The sequence below is a fragment of the Theropithecus gelada genome, chromosome 17, assembly GCF_003255815.1.
Source record: "Theropithecus gelada isolate Dixy chromosome 17, Tgel_1.0, whole genome shotgun sequence".
Classification (NCBI taxonomy): Eukaryota; Metazoa; Chordata; class Mammalia; order Primates; family Cercopithecidae; genus Theropithecus; species Theropithecus gelada.
In genome coordinates, this window is record NC_037685.1 from 38,724,400 (window position 1) to 38,746,580 (window position 22,181).

Here is a 22,181-nt window from a genome sequence, read left to right on the forward strand (position 1 = left end):
ATTCAGGATGATGTCCCCATCTCAAGATCCTTAACTTCACATCCTTAACTTCATTACGCAGAGTAACATATTCACAAGTGCCGGGGATTAGGATGTGGACATTTTCTGGGGCCATCACTCAGTCGACCATACCAGGGAATGAAGAATCAGTGCTGGGGAACAAGATAATGACCAACCCACAAAGTAAGTGAAAAACAACAGGGGAAGGTATGAAAAAAATTAATTTGGCAGAAGATGGCTCAAGATTCAACACTTTGAATTCAACAAATATGTTTTAGGTCTCCGCCAGGTGCCAGGCACTGTTTCAAGTGCTCGGGATATATTGGTGAACAAAACAGGCCAAAACCCTTCCCCCAAAAGTCTTATGTTCAACAGAGACATCATATATTAAGTACATTCTCCAGTAATTAGAAGCAGATGTGCTATGAAAAAAGGAAAGGGGTATCAGAGAGGGGGGATCAGGGAAGGGGGATCAGGGAAGGGGGCCCCGGAGAGTCCTGAGGCGTGTGGGGATAACCATCCACCTGCTGACATTAGGGGGAGCTACAGTACAGCTTTGGGGGCTGAGATTAGAAAAGGATTTAGAGGTCATGAAGACGAACTCCCTTAGTTTAGACAGAGGAAGCTACGGCCTGGAAGGCCACAAGGTGGTCGTTAGTTATTCTGTATTTGGCCTAAATTTGAGAGACAGTCCCCTCCTCTCTCCCCAAGGAGGCCAGACAGAGTCATCAGTGTTATCAAAGGCGGCTCTGCCAGGAGGTGAGGCTAGGAGGGTTTTGTATCATAGCAGCAGGAGGGATGGATGATCTCAGAGTGGAGTTCTATCTGTGCCACTGTTTAAAAATCATTCCACAGAACTTCTAATATGCCTCTTTCTGAGTGCACTATTCTGATGTCTTAAATCAGTGACACCGGTCCTGCTCAGCCTTTGAGACTCAACTTTGGTGAAAATAACCTGTATCGGCTAGACACCAAAAGGAAGGAAAAACTGGCTTCTGATACAGAGCCTTTGGTGTTGGTCACGAAAGAAGAATCCAGCTTCATTTTCCTAATCGTTCCTGCTCCTTGCGACGTGAAAGTTATTTACATGTTACGGTAAACCATAGGTTGATTAGATATTTTCGTCCAGTATCTCCTTGGATGTGCCTATTTGCCAAAAAATGAGCCAATACAAAATCCAAATATTTCTAAGACTAACAGTGAGAGTTATTTACTTACTCACTATCACAATTACAATTACAAGATCATCACAGTTACAAGACCACGTGGTGAAAATGTAACTCATTTCTTCAGGGGACCTGTATTTGTTGAGAGCCACATTGGCTAAAATTTGAGCATTCAGGTCATTTACAGTCTGGCCCCAGACAATCCCTCAGATCCCTGCTGTGTTCTCTCTGCCCCCTCTACTCTTCCTCTAAAGACTTTCACTGATTCAGTCTCCACCACATTCCAGGTCTCCGTTCCCTGCTCTGCAAAGCCCCCAGTTCCCTGCCCTCTCACGCAGAAACAATTGCAGCAGTTCTGTACCCCTTCCCCCATACCACCAGTGGACCACAGAACCCATCCTTTCCCCATTTATCTGTCTACCTCTTTCACTACACAGATGACTTCTTTGAAAAATCGTTTGAGCAGTCTTAGTGGCTCATGCCTGTAATTCCAGCTCTTCAGGAGGCTCAAGGCAGGAGGATCACCAGAACCCAGGAGTTCGAGGCTTCAGTGAGCTATGATCATGCCACTGTACTCCAGCCTCAGTGACAGAGTGAAACTCCATCTCTAAAACATTTAAAAAAAATTTTTTTAATTGTGGTTGATGGGGTTCAAGACACATTTCCTCAAAATATGGCACCTTGGCATTTGAAAAACAGCAGAAGCGGAAAGGTCTGTCTGACTTTTCTCCTGCCCTCTCCCTTGAAGCAGGTTATAAGACTTTTTTTTTTTTCAAAGATGGAGTCTGGCTCTGTTACCCAAGCTGCAGTGCAGTGGTGCGATCTTGGCTCACTGCAACCTCTGCCTCCTGGGTTCAAGTGATTCTCCTCGCTCAGCCTCCTGAGTAGCTGGAATTACAGGGGTACACCACCACGCCCAGCTAATTTTTTTGTATTTTTAGTAGACAGGGGGTTTCGCCATGTTGGCCAGGCTGGTCTTGAACTCCTGACCTCAGGTAATCCACCTGCCTCAGCCTCCCAAAGTGCTGGGATTACAGGCGTGAGCCACCGTGCCTGGTTGTTATAAGATTCTCACTGGATAAGTGCCTCCCCCACCTTTAGGTAGAGGAAAGGAACACCCTTGTCTGTGAAGACACAGAGAAGAGCCTGAGCAAACATGCCTTGCTAAGTTTCTTCCAGGTTATCACCATTAGATCAGATTCTTTTGCCCTCCAATCACATTTCTCCACAACTGTCCATTCTTCATTAAACCTAAGCATGAAAAAATATACGTTTCACTTTTTCTTTGGGTCTTCATTTTCATAAGAAGGCTTCCATGTCACGTAAAATTTACATTAAATACATTCATGTTTTTCTTTTGTTAGTTTGTATTTTATTACAGGGGCCTCGCCCATAAACCTAGAATGGGTGGGCTAGAAACATCAAACCTCTAGAGCATAAGGGGCTGCTCCCTATCCCTAGTATGCTCCCGCCCCATCCTTCTTTCCCACGTCTCTGCCAAGTGCCTATTCCTCCAGACTGCTCAACTCAACAGGATAGTGAATCTCGAAATTATTCACCCTACTAAATTTCATATACTCTCTTAATGCACTTGGAAAATTGGTACTTTTCTTTTCTTTTCAGTTTTGGAGGCTGTGAGTAAAGACAGATTTGACTGCCCTGAAGAAGGAATTCTGGATCCCTTTCTCTATTATATTTGGAAATATGTTGATACGGTTTGGCTGTATCCCCATCCAAAATCTCATCTTGAAATGTAATCCTCATAATTCCCCAAATCCCCACGTGTCAAGGGAGAGACGAGGTGGAGGTCACTGAGTCATGGGGGCAATTTTCCCCATGCTGTTCTTGTGATAGTGAGTGAGTTCTCACGAGATCGGAGAACTCACTCAGTAAGTTTGGTAGTTCCTCCTGTGTTCATTCTCCTTCCTGCCACCTTGAGAAGAAGGTGCCTTGCGTCCCCTTCACCTTCCACCATGATTGTAAGTTTCCTGTGGCTTCCCCAGCTATGCTGAACTGTGAGTCAATTAAAGCTCTTTCCTTTTTAAATTACCCAGTCTTAGTCAGTTCTTTATAGCAGTGTGGAAACGGACGAATACATGTGTCCTTCAGACACCCACATGCTATGTAAAGTTAATAAAGCTTTATTTTAACATGTACTAGCATTAGGAAACAGTCATTAACCTACCTACAGATTAGCAAAACGCATGAGTCAGTAATCTTTTGAAGAAACTCAATAACCCCATACCATTGTTAGTGAGAATGGGCACAGCTACAGTTCCTTCCAGCAGAATCTGAAATTGAACCAATTAGCAAATAAGTCATAGCAAGACCTACTTTAGATCCGAGGCCTTTTAAATAAGGATAACTAGTTACATAGCAATTTTCAACTGTAATGAGGCTGGTAGAACATTTTCATCATATATATATATATTTTTGTCTTGTTTTGTTTTGTTTTTTTTTTTTGAGATGGAGTCTCGCTCTGTCACCCAGGCTGGAGTGCAGTGGCGCGATCTCAGCTCACTGCAACCTCTGCCTCCCAGGTTCAAGCAATTCTCATGCCTCAGCCTCCTGAGTAGCTGGGAATACAGGTGCCTGCCACCACACCCAGCTAATTTTTATATTTTTAATAGAGACAGGGTTTCACCATGTTGGCTAGGCTGGTCTTGAACTCCTAACCTCAGGTGATCTGCCCGCCTTGCCTCCAAAAGTGCTGGGATTATAGGCGTGAGCCACCATCTTATATGTATTGAATACCTGCCAGGTATGTGTCACTGAGCAGGTGCTGGGGGTACAGCAGCGACAAGAAATATAAGGTCCCTGCTCTCAAAGAAGTTATGGTCTCATCCTACAGAAGGTGTTTCTAAGTTAAGACAACAACAGCCTTTCTTCCAAGGGGGCTGCCCAGCACATCACTAGCCCTGCCCCCTAAATGACAACACCGCATCCCAAACCCCACCTGATAGATGGTTAGTCATTCCATCCCAATCCACCCTCTGAGAACTGCTGGGGAAAGACACAATAAAGAAGTATCAGGTTGTTGCAAAAGTAATTGTGGTTTTTGCCATTACTTTCAATTCTGTAAGTTTTTTGAGAGCAGAGACCTTGTACGTCTCACTGCTGTGCTCCCAGCACCTAGCTCAGTGACTCATACCTGGCAGGTATTCAATACATAGAAGGTGAAATTGTTCTTTCCATTACTTTGAGTGGCAAAAACCACAATTATTTTTGCACCAACCTAATAAATTCACAAACTCATATATCGATATTGTGGTGGAGATGACCAGGCACTGTGACAGCCATGGGGGATCTTTAGGTTATTAGCACAGGCCCCTGTGAAGAGGTGGCACGTAGGCTGAAGGTCCTGGAGGATGAGCAGGTGTAGCCATGAGCATTCGGGGGATGAGGAACGGCATGTGTGAAGGCCCCACGGTGGGAGAGAGCCTCGTGGACTTAGAAAACACAGACAGAAGATGAGTGGGGCTGGAGATAAATTGGAGAGGCTGGCAGGGGCCAGACCATGTGAGGCTTTAAGGGTCATGGAGAAGAATTCAAATTTTATTCTAAAGCCACCAAAGGGTTTTAAGAAGGGAAGTGATGCAATAACAATAATAATGAGGAATAGTTAACACTACTGAGAACTTGTTTAGATTTTAAGTGTGCACACTCTTTCTATGTATGTGTAAACTCAGTCTATCATGATAACAACCCTATGAGGTGATGAGGTATTTATACCCCCATTCTATAGATGAGGAAACAGAGAGCTTCAGAAACTTGACCAAAGTCACACAGCAAGTCAACTTTGGAACTAGGAGCTGTGTTATGCTTTTAAAAGGTCAGCTGGGTTGTATGGCAAAGGGGTGATTGTAGGAGGGAAGAATGGGAGCAAGGAGGCTTTGAAATAATCCAGGTAAAGGATGATGATGGCTAGAAGCAGACTTGAGTGAGGCGAGTGCAGCACCAGCCTGGGAGGCAAAATTTAAGAAGTCTCGGTAATTAAGATAAGTAATATTGGCCTGGCGTGGTAGCTCATGCCTGGAAGCCCAGCACTTTGGGAGGCTGAGGTGGATGGATCACTTGAGGCCATGAGTTTGAGACCAGCCCGGCCAACATGGTGAAACCCTATCTCTACTAAAAATACAAAACAATTAGCTGGGCATGGTGGCACTTGCCTGTAGTCCCAGCTACTCGGGAGGCTGAGGGATGAGAATCGCTTGAACCTAGGAAGTGGAGGTTACAGTGTGTGAGCCGAGATCGTGCCACTGCGCTCCAGCCTGGGCGACAGAGCAAGACTCTGTCTCAAAAAAAAAAAAAAAAAAGTAATATTCTAAACTAAAAACCAAGATAATGGAAAAATCCCATTATGAACAAAATATCAAAATTTTAATTAAAGACAGGATTGGTGTTACTGAAATTGCCTTTGCCTCAGTCTTCAGTATGGCTGGGCACTGGCTGGGACTAAGGTAGTGACAAGAAAGTGACCAAATCTGAGTAGACAGGAGAAGCCTGAGGTGGAGCAGGCGTGGGAGCTGGGGGAGGGCACCAAGGGGTTGAGCAGTCTCTCCTGTTGGTATCGAATATAACAATAATTCTTAGGCTCAGCAGAAGTTTAGCATCCACGTTCCCAGTCACCTGGACTTTTCCAAATCTTGGAACCCACTCTGGTTGAACAGGCTTTTGTTTGCTGAAACGGCCACTTTTTGCATCCAAGAGCACAAGTCAGTTTCCACTGGAAGGTTCTGAGAAATGGTTTCAGGTGTAAGTTTAGAGCATTAAAGGAACGGAGTCACAGCTGAAAAAGAAACATGCTGAGCGCGAAGGAAAAGACATGGTTAAGGGGTAACACGGGCCCGGGCAGGTGAAGACCGGCAGGTGGAGGCCGGCTGGATCAGGGAAGGTGAAAGAAGAGGCAGGTGCAGGGGCCAGCCTGTTTTAACGCCTCGGCGTTCTCACCGCTGCAGAACGACTGCAGGGGGCAGAATAAAGAGCTACTGCCAGTTTCCCTGCCCAGAGAGTGCCAACAGCTGCTCTGACCTATTGCGGGCATGTGTGTTCCAGGATGCAACCTTCTTGCATTCTCTTTGACCACTCTAGATTAATTGCTAACCAAGATATGAACGTGGTGGGGCTCACAAAGTGTTAGGCGGTATTTTAACAACAAAAACTGCAAAGAAATCCCTAGAAATGTTGGCTCTTCTGGCTGGGAAAACGCAGTCTGTCAACAGTTGCCTCAAAAACTCAGAAGCTCAGGGAGAGTTGGATTCGGTCACCAGAGAGGCCCCTCAAAGAGGAGCCATCCATTCAGATCCTCTGCTCTGTCCCCCATGACAGCGGGGACGAAGGGCCTGAGCCCTGGCCGGGAGGGGCAGGTGACCTCGGGACTGGCCGCGGGGCGGAGCGGGTGCTGCGAGGAAGGAGAACGTGGCTGGCGGGGGGCGGGGCGGGGCGAAGACAGAGCGAGGCGGGGACTGGGACGGGGATGTAGCCGTGGGGGAATGGAAAGTGGGATGGGCGTGGCTAAAGGCAAAGGGCGGGGCGCGCGCTTCGGGAAGATGGCGCTACGTCTACTGCGGAGGGCGGCGCGCGGAGCGGCGGCGGCGGCGCTGCTGAGGCTGTGAGTGCAGGTTCCCATTCCCCGTCTTCCCGGCCCGGCTCGCCGCGGGTGGGCTCCCGTTGCAACCCCGCGGGCCGGGCGCGGCTTCCCCAATCCCTCATGGGAACCCAGCCGGACGGGAGCACCATGCGCCTCCCTTGCGCTGGCTCGACCTCGTCCAAGGTCGCTGCCGCCCGCACCTCCCTGTGGGTGGGCCCTTGTTGCACCCGGAAAATGGGTACACACCTTAGTCGAGTTACCTGGACTCAGCCCCAAGGAACAAAACTGTCTGCCTGCCACAAATGGCAACCGTGAACGCGCCAATCTTTATCTCTGAGAGGCGGCTCGCCCGGTGAAGAACACCTGCGGTTCGTTTAACACAGCGGTTCCCAAACGGTTTGGTCTCAGGACCCGTTTACATGTCTAAAAATAATATGAGGACCCCGAAAGCTTTTGCTTATATCTATTGATTTTTGTGGTATGAGGAATTAAACCAGAAATTTTAAAAATATTCACTTAATAACAAACCCATTAACTTTTAATACAAATAACACTTTAATGAAAATTTTCTCAAAAGTGAGAAGATTGGCTCATGGTTTTTATATTTTTGAAAATTTCTTTGGTTTAATAAAGGACAGCTGGAGTCTCATATCAGCTGTTTTGGAGGAAGTATTTGAAAGAAATGCTGGGCTCATGCAGATGCAGATATTAGTTGGGAAAGGGAGGACCAAGCAGACCCTCTCAGCAGGTCTCAGGGACCCCCTCAGGCGTCTTTGGACCACACTCTGAGAACCGCTGGTCTAGCACTTGCCCATCGCCTATGCACATACATGGTCTCATTTGTTTCCCTTGACCACCATGTGAAGAAGTTGGGTGTCATGTTTACAAAGATGAAAAACAGGGTCAGAAAGGTTAAGGATTGTCAAAGCTCTATGACCAGTAATGAGAGAGTTTGGTTCAAACACTGAGTCTATGGCTCCTGGTCTGAAACGTCTTTATTTTATTTATTTATTTATTTTAATTTTAATTTTTTGAGAGAGACTCTCGCTCTGTCACCTAGGCTGTAGTGCAGTGGTGCAATCTCGGCTTACTGCAACCTCCACCTCCACGATTCTCATGCCTCAGCCTCCCGAGTGGCTGGCATTACAGGTGTGCACCACCACCCCCGGCTGATTTTTGTATTTTTAGTAGAGACAGGGACCATGGTGACTAGGCTATTCTCGAACTCCTGACCTCAAAAGATCCACCCCACTCAGCCTCCCAAAGGCTGGGATTACAGGCGTGAGCCACTACAGCCAGCCTGGTGGTCTGGAACTTCTTCTTCTTTTTTTTTTTTTTTTTCTGAGACGGAGTTTAGCTTTTGTCGCCCGGGCTGGAGTGCGATGGCGCCATCTCAGCTGACTGCAACCTCTGCCTCCCGGATTCAAGTGATTCTCCTGCCTCAGCCTCCCGAGTAGCTGGGATTACAGGGCGTCCGCCACCACGCCTGACTAATTTTTGTATTTTTAGTAGAGACGAGGTTTCACCATGTTGGCCAGGCTGGTCTCGAGCTCCTGACCTCAGGTGATCCGCCCGCCTCGGCCTCCCAGAGTGTTGGAATTACAGGCGTGAGCCACCGTGCCCAGCCAGGTCTGAACTTCTTACGTCTTCTTGCATTGTGCCTCTTCAGTCACCCACCTATGGGATGACCCACCTAATCATATGCATTCCACTTTTCCATTTCCTCCACTGCCTCTGGCACAGGGCCCTGGCTGTGGGAGTCACCTCTGGCCCCAGAGGAGCAGCTCAGGCAGGGTATCCAGGCTGGTCCAAAAGGGTCCTTTTCTGGCTCCTTTTGAGGGGGCCAGCCTCTGTGGACTGTTCAGTAGCGGGTCCGGTGAGCAAGCACAGTCCCCACGCCAGCACTGGGGGTTAATTCACAGTGCTCTTCACCCGCCTTAGCACACTGGCTCCGTTCTCGACATGTCTACCCGCTGGATAAAGGATTCTTGATTGGCATTTTTTTTTCTTTTGAGCATTTTAAAGTGTATTATCTCACTGTCTTCTTGCCTCCAGTATTCTAATGAGAATTCAGACTTTAATCTTATTAGGGTTCTATGTAAGTGATGAATCTCTCTCTCTCTCCCTTTTTTTTTGCTTGCAAGATTTTCTCTTTGTCTTGGTCTTTTAGTGGTTTTATTGTGGTGTGTGTGAATCTGTTTGAGTTTATCCTCTTGGGAGTTTGTTGAGTTTCTTGGATGTGTATACATCAAATTTGGGAAGTTTTTGGCTATTGTTCTCTCAAAAAAGTCTGCTTTCTTATCCCTCTCTTCTCTTTCTGAGGCTCCCATTGCATGTATGTTGGTGTAGTTGATAGAACCCCATAGGTCTTTGAGACTGTTCAGTTTTCTTTCAGTTCCTCAGGCTGGACAATATCAACTGACCTGTCTTTTTTTTTTTTTTTTTTTTTTTTTTGAGATGGAGTCTCTGTCACCAGGCTGGAGTTCAGTGGCGCCATCTTGGCTCACTGCAACCTCTGACTCCCTGGTTCAAGCGATTCTCCTGCTCCAGCCTCCCGAGTAGCTGGGATTACAGGCACATGCCACCACGCCCAGCAATTTTTGTATTTTTAGTAGAGATGGGGTTTCACCATGTTGGCCAGGATGGTCTTATCTTCTGACCTCGTGATCCGCCTGCCTTGACCTCCCAAAGTGCTGGGATGACAGGTGTGAGCTACTGCACCTGGCCAACCTGTCTTTAGGTTTGCTGATTCCTACCTTGTCCAGCTCAAATCATTTTCATTTTAATCCAGAACTTCTTTCTTTTTGGAGACTGAGTCTCATTCTGTCACCAAGGCTGGAGTGCAGTGGTGCTATCTCAGCTCACTACAACCTCAGCCTCCCGGGCTTAAGCCGTCCTCCCATCTCAGCCTCTCACATAGCCGGGACTACAGGTGTGCGCCCCTGCACCTGGCTAATTGTTTATATTTTTTTTGTAGAGACAGGGTTTCGCCATGTTGCTCAGGGTGGTCTCGAACTGGGCTCAAGCAATCTGCCTGCCTCTGTCGCTCATAGTATTGGGATTACAGGCATGAGCCACCGTGTCTGGCCCTTTTCTGTACTTTCTATCTCTTCATTGATATTCTCTGTGTACTGAAACATCATTCTCATACTTACCTTTAGTTCTCTTTTTTCTTTCTTTCTCTTAGAGACAGAGTCTCCAGGCTGGAGTACAGTGGTGCGATCATAGCTCACTGCAGCCTGCAAGTTCCTGGGCTCAAGTGATCCTCCTGCCTCAGCCTCCCCAGTAGCTGGGACTACAGGCACGCACCACTATGCCCAGCTAATTTTTAAATTTTTTGAAGAGACAGAGTCTTGCAGTGTTGCCCAGGGTGGTCTTGAACTCCTGGGTTCAAATGATTCTCTTGCCTTGGCCTCCAAAGCTGAGATTCTAGGCATGAACGACTGCACCTGGCCTCCTTCAGTTCTTTATGCATAGTTTCCTTTAGTTTTCTGAACATACTTTAAATAGATGATTTAAGTAGTAAGTCCAGCATCTGGACTTCCTCAGGAACAGTTTGAACTGGCTACTTTCTTCCTCTGCGTATGGGTCGTACTTTCTTGTTTCTTTGCATGTCTTGTATATTTCTTTTGAAAACTGGACATTTTAAGTAATATAATGGGTCAACTCTGGAAATCAGATTTCTCCCTTTTTCCATGGTTTTTTGTTGTTACTTGTTTAGTGACTTTAATAAACTAATTCTGCATTGTGTTCTTTGTCATGTGTGACCACTGAGGTCTCTGCTTGGTTAACTTAGTAGTCTAACAATTAGACAAAGATTTCCTTAAATTCCTGGAAGCAGTAAGTCTCCTAGGCTTTGCTGAGGGACTCTGTGTGTGTCAGGACATGTCTTCAACATTCAGCCACAGTTTGCTACTCTGCCCCTGCTTCCACTTCCTTCTTACACAGAGACTGAAGGTTAGCTAGACATGATCTCTTAAGGTCTTTCCTTAGCAGGTATACAGCCTTGCACATGTGTGTGGCCTCCTAGAGTCTCAGGAACATGTCACAACTTTTCAGAGTTCTATATGGATATCGCTTTCTCCATTTTTAGCTTTTAAATGTTTTGGTTAGCTGGTGGTTTGCCCTGTTATCTTCCATCTCAAGTAGCTGTGATGTTAAATAAGTACTTCTGATTGTTTGGACAAATGCCCTCCGGGAAAATACTGTTCCCACTGTGCAAGCTCTGAGTCAGGTCAAATAAAGACAGTTTTGCAAGTAGGGTCTGTCAAGGAATCACAAGACAGGTCAAATAGTGACATTTTCCAGAAATGGGGCTTTCCCCCCTCTAGTGGTTGCCGTGCTGCTAGTTTTCACTGTGATGGGGGCTGTTGATTTTTAAGTCTACCACAGAGCTGGGGAAAATGGATAGTGTAAACTAAACCCCCACGACAATTGCTGTTCTTCCTGAGATTCATCCATTTTTCTTGAATAAATGATCCCTATATTGCTGCAAGTCTTTAATTTCTAGAATTCTGAAAAAGTTGATTCTGACCATTTTTGCCAATATTCTCATTGATTTTATAGAGGATGGGATTTTCAGAGGTCCTTTTTCTGTAGTTTTTGCTGAAGTCAGCCTGCATGGAGTTTTGATCAAGAATGGATTTGAATTTATAAATTTTTTTTTTCATCTGTTGTGTTGATCATAAGGCTTTTCTTCTTCAGTGTGTTAATTTGGTGAATTACAGTGATTGACTTTTTAAACGTTAAGCTGACCATTGCATTTCTGGAATAAACCCCAGTGATCGTGATGTATTGTTTGGATTGCATGTGCTAAAATTTTGTTAACATTATTTGTATCTATGTTCATAAGGAATATTAGCCTATAGTTTTCTGATATTGCCTTGGTCTGGGTTTGGTGTTAGGATGGTGACTGTCCCAGGATGTGTTGGAGAGTTCCCGCTTCTATTTCCTGGAACAGTTTGTGTAAATTTGGTAAGATTTGGCCTGTGTATGTTTGCACCTGCAGTTTTCTTTGTGGAAAAAGTGTTAAACTACAAATTTAGTTTGTTTAATAGACATATTGCTATTCAGATTATCTAGTTCTTCTTGAGTAAGCTTTGGTAGTTTGTATCTTTGAAGGACTATGTACATTTCATCTAAGTTGTCACATTCACGTGCCTAGAGTTGTTCATGCTGAGTCCTTATCCTTTTTCTTACAGCCCTACAAAGGTATGTACCACACAATTCACCCTTTGCTAGTGTATGATTAAGTAATTTCTAATAAGTTTATAGGCCCATCACTACAATCCAGTTTTAGGCCCCCATCCAAATTTCTAACACCCCCCCAAATTCTCTGGAGTCCATTTGCAATTAATTCTTACCCCTGCCTCTAGTCTGTCATCTCGTTACTGTTTGTGTCATCTGTAGTGATGTGTCCTCTTTCATCCCTGATATTTGTAATTCTTTTTTCTCTGTTTTTTATTTCATCAGTCTGGCTCGAGTTGTATTGCTCTTCTTAAAGAACCATCTTTTGATTTTATCGATTTTTCCCTATTTTTTTTTTCTGTTTTCTATTTCATTGATTTCAGTCTCATCTTTATTATTTCCTACCTTCAGCTTACTTTGGGTTTAATTTGCCCTTTAGTTTTTTAAGGTGGAAATTTAAATTATTAATTTTAGACCTTTCTACTTTTTTTTGAGACAAGGTCTCGCTCTGTCACCCAGGCTGGAGTGCAATGATGCAATCTTGGCTCACTGCAACCTCCACATTCTAGGCTGAAACAATCCTCCTGCCTCAGCCTCCCAAGTAGCTGAGACTACAGGCATTAGCCACCATGTCTGGCTAATTTTTGTATTTTTGGAGAGATGAGGTTTCCCCACGTTGCCCGGGCTGGTCTCAAACTCCTGGATTCAAGCAGTCCACCTACCTCGGCCTCCGAAAGTGCTGGGATTACAGATGTGAACCACTACACCCATCCGGGGTCTACTTTCTAAATATAAGCACTCAGTAATTACTTTTCAGCCATGCTTGGTGGCTCATGTCTACGATCCCAGCACTTTGGGAGGCTGAGGTAGAAGGATCACTTTTGGCCAGGAGTTCAAGTCCAGCTTGGGCAACATAGATGCTGTCTCCACAAAAATTTTTTAAAAATTAGCTGGATGTGGTGGCTTGTGCCTGTGATCCTAGCCACTTGGGATACTGAGGTGGGAGGATTCCTTGAGCCTGGGGATTTGGGGTTCCAGTGAGCTGTGATCGTACTGCTGCAGTCCAGCCTGGGTGACAGAGCAAGGCTCTATTAAAAATAGTAATAATAATAATAATAGTAATAAAATTTCCTCTAAGGATTGTTTTAATTCCCTCTAGCAAATTTTGCAAGATTTCTGGTACCTATCATCTCTTTTAATGTCTTACATTGATCCTCTGTTTTCTAAAGTATTCAGTAGTAAGACTCCAAAAGAAAAAGGGCTCCCTGGCTGTATGTGTTCAGTGGTAGCAGCCAAGGAATGTGCCAGGAAGGTACTTCACATTTTGCAGTGCCATGGTGGAGAGGAATCTGATTAAAAAAAAAAAAAAATTGAAGACAATTTAGAGAGGCGACAACTGCAAGCTAAGTACCTGAGACTCTGGGTCAACAGGAAGGGGACAGTGTGTGAGGAAACAGGGGCCATGGAAAGTGGCTGAGGGGCCTGGATGGGTTACCTGTCAGGGTCCCAATAGGCCTTTTGTAGGGTTGGCTTCATCTTTGAAGCCTCCTGAGGTTACCGTGACAACCACTATTGTCCCTCTGTACTGCTGTGAGGCCACTAAGGGAAAAAGGGAGGGAAGGGACCCAAAGGGAGGACGGAGGTGGGAGAAGAGGGAGCGATGGGGAGAGAAAGGCAGAGAAGAATGGAAGCAGTGAGCGAGAAAGGGGAGAAACCTCACTGAAAAGGAGGCAGGGTAAACATGACTGAGAAATGGAAAAATAATCACATTACAAAGAACTAACTCAGAGTCAGGATGAATGTGTATTATTTGCTACTTGAACTGGCATTAAAAGGCCAATGTGAAGTGTTAGATATTTTAAAATGTTTATTGGTATCATTAGAAGTTGACTTCGGTTGCCCAAATGCATGGTGAGAAAGGGGATGTGTAAACAAAAATGATATTTTGGATTGTGAAGCAGAAGGTCATTTTAAATGGCCCTGGGAGGTAAAGGGACCAATCCTCTCGGTCACCTGGGACTGTCCTGGTTTTAGCATGGAATGTCCTTTGTTCCCAGAAACCCCTTAGATCCCAGCAAACCAGGATGGCCATTCACCACAGAGGTAGAGAAGTAAAAGGCTGTGGATGAAGACGGGTACTTATTAGGAACAGGGAGGAGGATGGAGTTGGAGGGGATGAGTGCAGGGCAGGATACAGAGCCCAGAAGAAAGGGAATTGACAGAAGCTGGGAGAAAGAATAAAAAGACCAGTGGTCTAAGATGGTAGACCTCAGGTTCAAGAACTGGAGCAACAGTCTTCTGGAATGGCCTCCATTCTAGAATGGAGAGAGAGTGTTCAGAATGCTTTGATGGAGAAAGAACGGCCGCTGCCGAGAGTGGGGCTGAAGAGAAAAAGGAGACCTGGAGGGAGCAGGCAACACCAGGAAGGCAGTTGTATGCAGTGTGCAGACCGGGAGTAGCCTAGGGGTAGGGACATGCCTGGACTGGACAGTGGAATTGGTGGGAAATCAGATTTCCCTGAGCAAAATCCAGTGGGCAGCAGCCAAACTGGTGAGCAAGAACTGGCTGTGGTGGCTGGGCCCGAATTGGGTGCTGCACCTGCCAGGGCAGGTGTAGCTGCGAGGGAGGTCTCTGCCAACAATTCAGCTGTGCTGTGCCTACTGAACGGCCTCACCTTGGCCTCTGGCTCTGTTGCAGCTGTGTGGCGCTCATGCTTCTACATACTGTTATCCTGTGGTAGAGTTTTACCGTGAACCAGGGCCATCTAGAGGAAACTGGGTCACCCACATGCTTTCTGTGGGAGAGGCCAAGGAGTCAGGGGGAGACTGGGACCTGAAGATCAACTCTTTACTGCAGAGATCACTCCCTCCCTCTCTCTGTCCCATGGATCCAGAGGGAAGTTGAGGACAGTTTCATGCCACATGCTTGACCCGACTCGACTGAGTAACTGTGGCTGCTGTGAAGACTCTGTCCTTGCAAGGAGCTCTCCTTAGTGCCCGAATTCCACAGAATGTTTGCGTGACACGAGTGCTTCATTCGTTTAGAAATACTTCATGGTAGTCAGTTGCTAATAACAGGGTATCTGCAGGTGGCACGTTCTCAGGAGGCACACCTGAAGCCTCAAAGGTGAGGACACACATGGCTGGGTGAGCCTGTCCCAAGACATGACCCATATCCATAGGGAGTGCCCTCAGGGCAGCTGACACCACTCAGCCTCAGCAGTCTCCAGTGATAGCTTCGGAACAGCCACGGTCTGACTGATATACTTTCTGAAAACAGCCTTCGGTCACACAGTTTCCTAACTAAATGTGGTGGTGGCCACTCTGTAGGAGTTGCCATTTTATGTGTGATTCCCTGTGAGGAAGCCCATAGGTGCTCGTGGCTGAAATTTTAGGAATGCAGGTTTCTAAGAAGGCTGGGAAAAGCAAGCTGGGCTCCTTGGGGAGGTTTAATTAACTTTTTTAACATATAAAAAGTTGTTAATTATAAAAACAACATTTTTTCCTACCCTGAGTGCAGCTGGAGCTGTGTTCTGCTGTTACACATTGCTCATTAATTCCACACATTGCTCGTGATCCTGTGAGGTTTCGAATTTTATTAGACAATAAGGAAGATATCAAGGAAATAATATTTGTGTTTTCATATAGGTCACTTGGGTATGAATTTAAATCCACTGTAATTCAAACAGGTTTAATTTATTTCATGTTGCTACTTGAATGTGTTATAGCTTATCAATTAAATAACGCACCTGAATGATGCAGACTTGAGATTCATTCCCTCCTTCTTTCCTTACTTCCTTCCTTTCTCACCCCATCCTCTCCACCATAAACCAGGTTTAGAATAGCTGTTAATTTTGCTGCTTTGATTTTTTGTTGTTGTTTATTTTGAAACGGAGTCTCGCTCTGTCGCTCAGGCTGGAGTGCAGTGGCACAGTTTCAGCTCACTGCAACCTCTGCCTCCTGGGTTCAAGTGCTCCTCCTGCCTCAGCCTCCTAAGTAGCTGGAATTACAGGCGGACACCACCATGCACGGCTAATTTTTTTATTTTTCTTATTTTTAGTAGAGATGGGGTTTCACCATGTTGGTCAGGCTGGTCTTGAACTACTGACCTCGTGATCTGCCTGCCTCAGTCTCCCAAAGTGCTGGGATTATAGGTGTGAACCACTGTGCTGGCTTTTTTTTTTAAAGACTGGTGCAGCTATGTTGCCCAGACTGGAATGCAGTGGCTATTTACAGGTGTTATTATAGCTCACTGCAGCCTTAACATCCTGGGCGCCAGTAGCCCTTCTTCCTCAGTCTGTCTAGTAGCTGGGACTGTAGGCATGTGCTACCACACCCAGCTGTTTTTACGTTTTGTTTACATTTAAGGATGTTAACCTAATTTAGGAGTGGTGATGATGTTCACTATTGTCCCACATGACTCTAGCACATATATATTTGTATGTGTATAACCACAGTTGTTCATTAAGTCTGTTTCCAGGTTTTCTTGGGAAATGCAGAGAAAAATGTTCCTATCCCCAAATCTCTGTGGATACCCTTACTTAAGTATTTGGAGGTAAATTTCTATATGTGAACTTGCTGAGTACAGACATTTGAAGCCTTTTGATGCTTGCTGACAAATCACCCTCCACAAGGGTGTGTCGATACATCCCTGGATGGTGTATGCCTCTTGGAGGCTCATCTGTCCCATTTCCTTGCATTAGGAGACCCATGCACACTGAAGTAGGCACAGACTGTCACGCAGGTCACCTGACTGGCAGCACCAGACCTAAAAAGGCCTGTTGGCTACCACGACAGCCTTGGCTGTCACACTGGACCCGCCCATGGGTGTTTCTGTACATGGCCATGAACCTCTTTTGAACTACACCACATGTTAACATCTTTCTCTTAGTTAGGTCTTTGAGATTGGCAGAAGTGCTCTATTTAATAATAAAGGAATGGCCCGGGCATTGGTGGCTCACACCTGTAATTCCAGCACTTTTGAGAGACCGAGGTAGACAGATCGCTTGAGGTCAGAAGTTCAAGACCAGCCTGGCCAGCATGGTGAAACCCCATCTCTACTAAAAATACAAAAATTAGCATGGTGTGGTTGTGCATGCCTGTAGTCCCAGCTGCTCAGGAGGCTGAGGCAGGAGAATTGCTTGAACCCAGGAGGCAAAGGTTGCAGTGAGCCAAGATCACACCACTGCACTCCAGCCTGGGTGACAGAGCGAGACTCTGTCTCAATAATAATAATAATAACAAGGGAATGAAAGTTTCCCTAGAAAGTAAGGATTCTATTTCAAGAGAGTACTTGGGTGGGCAAGTCTGTCTTAACTGTTTCTCCTCACTGTGTCTAAATGAGAAGGAAGAATGACCCTGGTGTCTGTATTTGCAGGACACTTTTCAGTATTGATATTCAGAACCCCAAATATTGAAAAGTGTAAAAGACAATACTTGCTACTTCATTGTCCCGTTGCCCCCCACCCCAGTAAAATGAGGGTCTTAGGTTAGTGGAAGACTGTGTTCACTGTTTAACTCACAGTTCTACACTGCTAAAATTTGACACTTTTTTTTCCTAATAAGGGCCTCTCTGTGGACCTTTTGAAAGTTTATATGGTCATTAAAAACATCATTGCACACATATATTTCATACCACTTTGGAAGTAGTGCAGGCTTGTTTGAAAGCATACACTTGACTTGTCTTCTTACTCAATCTCACAGTATTCTTTGGGAGAAGGTTGATATGCCCACATTCTGTGGCCAAAAACAAAAGTTTAGGAAATGAAAACAACAAACAGAAAACCCCATGCCAAGTGCTGTTTTCGTAGTGAGGCACTGGAGGGTGCTCTAGCAATGGGAGATGCACGCAGTCTCTGCAGTCTGCAGGCTGCCCTCACAAATGCCTCTTTTCAGAAGATGTAAGAGTTGTTTTTTCTGTTCATTTTAAGGCAAATGAAAGACACATGGATGGTAGAGGAAATATTTCTATACTGACCTATAAACGGTCCCTTTAAAAGTTTATGAGAAACTGAAGAAGTAGCTCTGTGCTCCAGCCCTCTTTATGACCCCCTCTTTCCCTAGCCTGTTGCAGCCTCACCGGCCTCCTCTTCTGGGCTGTGTCAGCCTGAAGCACTGTCCCTTTGTGTCTTAGATGTCACAGATCGGAGAGGTCTTCCTTGACCACCCTGTACAACAGAGTCTCCACCCCCTTACCAGCCTCTGCACTACCCCCTGTCCCCTTGCTGCTGTTTTCATTTTTTCCTGTTGCCCCATTTCCACCAGACATATCACATGCTTATTTGTTTATTGTCTGCCTGTACCCTACCCCAGCCCCCAGATAGTCATGAGAGCAGGAACTTGGTTTATTCCATTGCTATTATATATCCAGAACCTGAAACAATCCTTGGCAGTGCCGGATATAAATTTGTAGAAGGAAAAAAGAAGAGATTTAGGAAATGAAATATTTTGAGTGTTTCTAAAGATTTAGTGGATTTTTTTCTTTATTATGGTAAATTATACATAACAAAATTACCAGTTTAACTTCTTTTTTTTTTGAGATGGAGTCTTGCTCTGTCCCCCAGGCTGGAGTGCAGTGGTGCAATCTTGGCTCATTGCAACCTCCGCCTCCCGGGTTCAAGCAATTCTCCTGCCTCAGCCTCCCAACTAGCTGAGATTACAGGTGCCCGCCACCACACCCAGCTAATTTGTTGTAGTTTTAGTAGAGACGGGGTTTCACCATGTTGGCCAGGCTGGTCTCGAACTCCTGACCTCAGGTGATCTACCCGTCTCGGCCTCCCAAAGTGCTGGGATTATAGGCGTGAGCCACCACACCCGGCCCATTTTAACCATCTTTAAGTGTACAGTTTAGTGGCATTAAGTACATTCACACTGTTGTACAGCCGTCACCACCACCCATCTTCAGAACTTTTTTATCTTCCCAAACTGAAACCCTGTGCACATTAAACACTAACTCCCTGTTCCCTTCCCCACTACCCAGCCCCTGGTAACCACCGTTCTCATTATTTTCACTGTGAATTTGACTACTCTAGTTACTTCACATACATGGAATCACATATTTATCCTTTTGTGTTTGGCTTATTTCACTCAGCATAGTATCTTCCAAAGTGCATCCATGTTATAGCAGGTATCTGATTTTCATTCATTTTTAAGGCTGAATAATCTATTGTGTGCATATTCCATATTTTATTTATTCATCCATCTGTTGATGGACATTTGGGTCACTGCCACCTTTTGGCTATTGTTAGTGCATGTTCTATGTGGAGCACAGAAATGTGATGTTTAAGTTTCTTTGAATTATACTAGCCAGTCACAGATCACTCCTGGGTAGTACTGTGGTTTGAATGTGGTATCCCCTCCAAAATTCATGTTGAAACTTAATTCCCATTGCGGTGGTATTAAGAAGTGGGGCCTTGTAGGAAGTGGTTAAATCATGAGGGCTGGGCCTCATGAATGGGTTAGTACCATTGGAAAGAGGCTTCAGAGAGAGTTTTCCAGTCTTGCCCTTCCACCTTCCACCATGTGAGGACACAGCAACAGGGCGCCATATTGGAAGCAGAGAGCAGCCCTCCGTAGACACTAAGGCTGGCACCTTGATCTTGGATTCCCCAGTCTCCAGAACTGTGGGAAGCAAGTTTCTGTTGTTTATAAATTAGCCCAGTATGTGATACTTTTTAAAATAGCAGCATAAACAGACTGAAACAGGTGGTTTCTACTTTTAGGAAAATATTTTTAATTCATATTAAGGTAGAAACTTATTCTAGCTCCTAAAAATCAGAATTGTTTTAATATCCTCAGGTGCTCTTTTAAGTTTTTCTTGCAGTTGTCAAAAACAAGTTTAAAATCAAGTTACTAACTCTCTGCTATAGGCAGGAAGCTCCTGGATAGATCCTCTGGGGTTCAAGTCCAATGCTGACCTGCAGTTGGCCCTTGTCTAGATTGTGCCTTATTTTTCTCACCCATCAAAAGGAGGATGGACAAGTTTCTTCCTGCTAGTTGACATTCCACAGTCTAGAAAGGAATTGTTGCCCTCAAGTAAGATGACATTGGGGAATTCAGAAATATAAAATATATAGCTTTTTGAGCTCTAAGTTATTTTGGTCCATTTGAGCTCAATTTGACCAGAGATTGAAGATAAAAGCTCTGCCTCCCCCAAACTTATGGGTACAGCCTGCACTCAATAGGTTTTACCGCCTGCTCCTGCCATTAAGGGAGATTTTTTTGGTCGTGTGTTGTTGACCCTTTAGGTCCTCAGAAGGGGCGGCGGCCTCATCCTGTCTCTCCCTGTAGCAGGAAGTGTTACCAGGCACTTTGTTCCGGTGACTTATGATGGACACAGCACAGCGCCAAGGGGTTAGGATTCTAAAATAATTCAGGTGTACTGAGATGCAGAACCTAAAAGAACTCCAGAGTAAGAGAAGGTAGATATCCTGAATTTTAGTCGGATTTTGACTCAGAAGTGGGTACCTGATTTCTGCCTACATCTCACTTCTTTCAGTTTTTTCCTGCTCCATTTGGGTTCCCTGCTCACTTGGTACCCTCAAGCTGGCTTGTAAATGCCCAGAGCCTGGACCACAGTGCTCTCGTGGGGCCTGCCTGTTCTAGAGCCCAGCAGCCGGCAGTCCACCCAGGGATGACCAGTGAGCCCAAGAAAACAAGCAGTGCTCATGTCAGATGTGTAGCCCTTCCCAAGTGCTGCACCTTTTAAGAAATGCCTTCACTGGGCGTAGTGGCTCATGCCTGTAATCCCAGCACTTTGGGAGGCCGAGATGGGTGGATCACGAGGTCAGGAGTTCGAGACCAACCTGGCACAACATGGTGAAACCCCGTCTCTACTAAAAATACAAAAATTAGCCGAGCGTGGTGGTCACGCACCTCTAATCCCAGCTACTCAGGAGGCTGAGGCAGGAGAATCACTTGAACCTGGAAGCAGAGGTTGCAGTGACTGAGATCCTACCCTTGCACTCCAGCCTGGGCGACAGCGAGACTCCGTCTCAAAAAAAAAAGAAAGAAAGAAATGTCTTCTGCAGACACCTTAACTGCAAAAGAGTCAGCCAGGCAAGAGAATTTCTCCTCTACCAGGAAGAGAATATGGGTATAGGAGAGGCTTGGAGTGTCTCTGCCACCCCTCATGTCCTCTGGACAAAGGTCCAAGCTGTGCATTTGAATCATCAGTGTCTAGCTGTCCTGCAAAACGTCAGGGACTTACCAGGTAAGCTGGTGACATGCCTGCACCAGGGGATTGGGAGAATCCTTACCGTTAAACCTCTTCTCCCCACCTCTTAACACATAAATACACTTTTTAAGCTTCCTAACACTGTACTCTGATCATGGTGCCCACCCCCTCGGACAGCATAAATTTCCCAATGATCTCCGATTACCTGTCGCGTAAAGTCCAGGCCCCTTAGCGTGGCATGTACACACCTCCTCACCCATCCTTCTATCTTTCCATTTCCCCCAGGCCGCTTACCTGTGGCCCACATGCGCCACTCACCATGCCCCATACTCTTGAGTCATCAGCGCCACTTCCTCCTGGAAGCCTTCCCTGGACACCTCAGCCGTCTGTCTCATCCCCGAGAGCTCTAACCTCTCTGCTGACTTTTGCCACCCTTCCCTGTGTTAAGGTCATCGAGATGCAGAACTCCCAGTTGTCTTTGATGCTTCCTCTCCTCTCCCACCCATACCCCATCTGTTGCCAGGCCCGTTGATTTTCCCCTTCAGGTGCCAACTCTTTTTCATTGTATTAGTTTCCTATTGCTGTTGTAACAGATTATTGCAAACATCATGGTTTAAATTAAGCTTGTCCCTGCAGCCTGTGGGCCACATGTGACCCGGGATGGCTTTGAATATGACCCAACACAAATTTGTGAGCTTTCTTAAAACATTATGAGATTTTTTGACGATTTTTTTTTTTCCTTAGCTTATCAGCTGTTGTTAGTGGATTTTATATGTGGCCCAAGACAGTTCTTCCAGTGTGGGCCGGGGAAGCCAAAAAAATTGGACTCCCCTGGTTAAGTTAACACAGATTTGTTAGCTTATGCTTCTCCAGGTTGGAAGTCTGACCTAGGTTTCGTGGGCTAAAACCAAGGTGTTTACAGGGATGGAGAGCCTTCTTTCTGGCAGTTCTAGGGGTGATTCGTTTGTTTGCCTGTTCCAGCTTCTGGAGGCTGCCCACATTCTCTGGCTCATGGCTCCTTATCCACCTTCAAAGTCAGCCCCAGTGGACTGAATTCTTCTCCC

The 22,181-nt window shown here is 45.7% G+C and overlaps 1 protein-coding gene across 1 annotated transcript in view; it reads left to right on the top strand.

The window, feature by feature from the left end:
* The first annotated feature begins 6,715 nt into the window (after positions 1-6,715).
* CLYBL (citrate lyase beta like) overlaps positions 6,716-22,181 on the top strand; it is a 282,666-nt gene continuing 267,200 nt past the window's right edge. The window contains exon 1 of the mRNA XM_025364289.1: positions 6,716-6,777. Within this exon, the coding sequence (XP_025220074.1) occupies positions 6,716-6,777 (62 nt within the window). The remainder of the gene's footprint in view (positions 6,778-22,181) is intronic.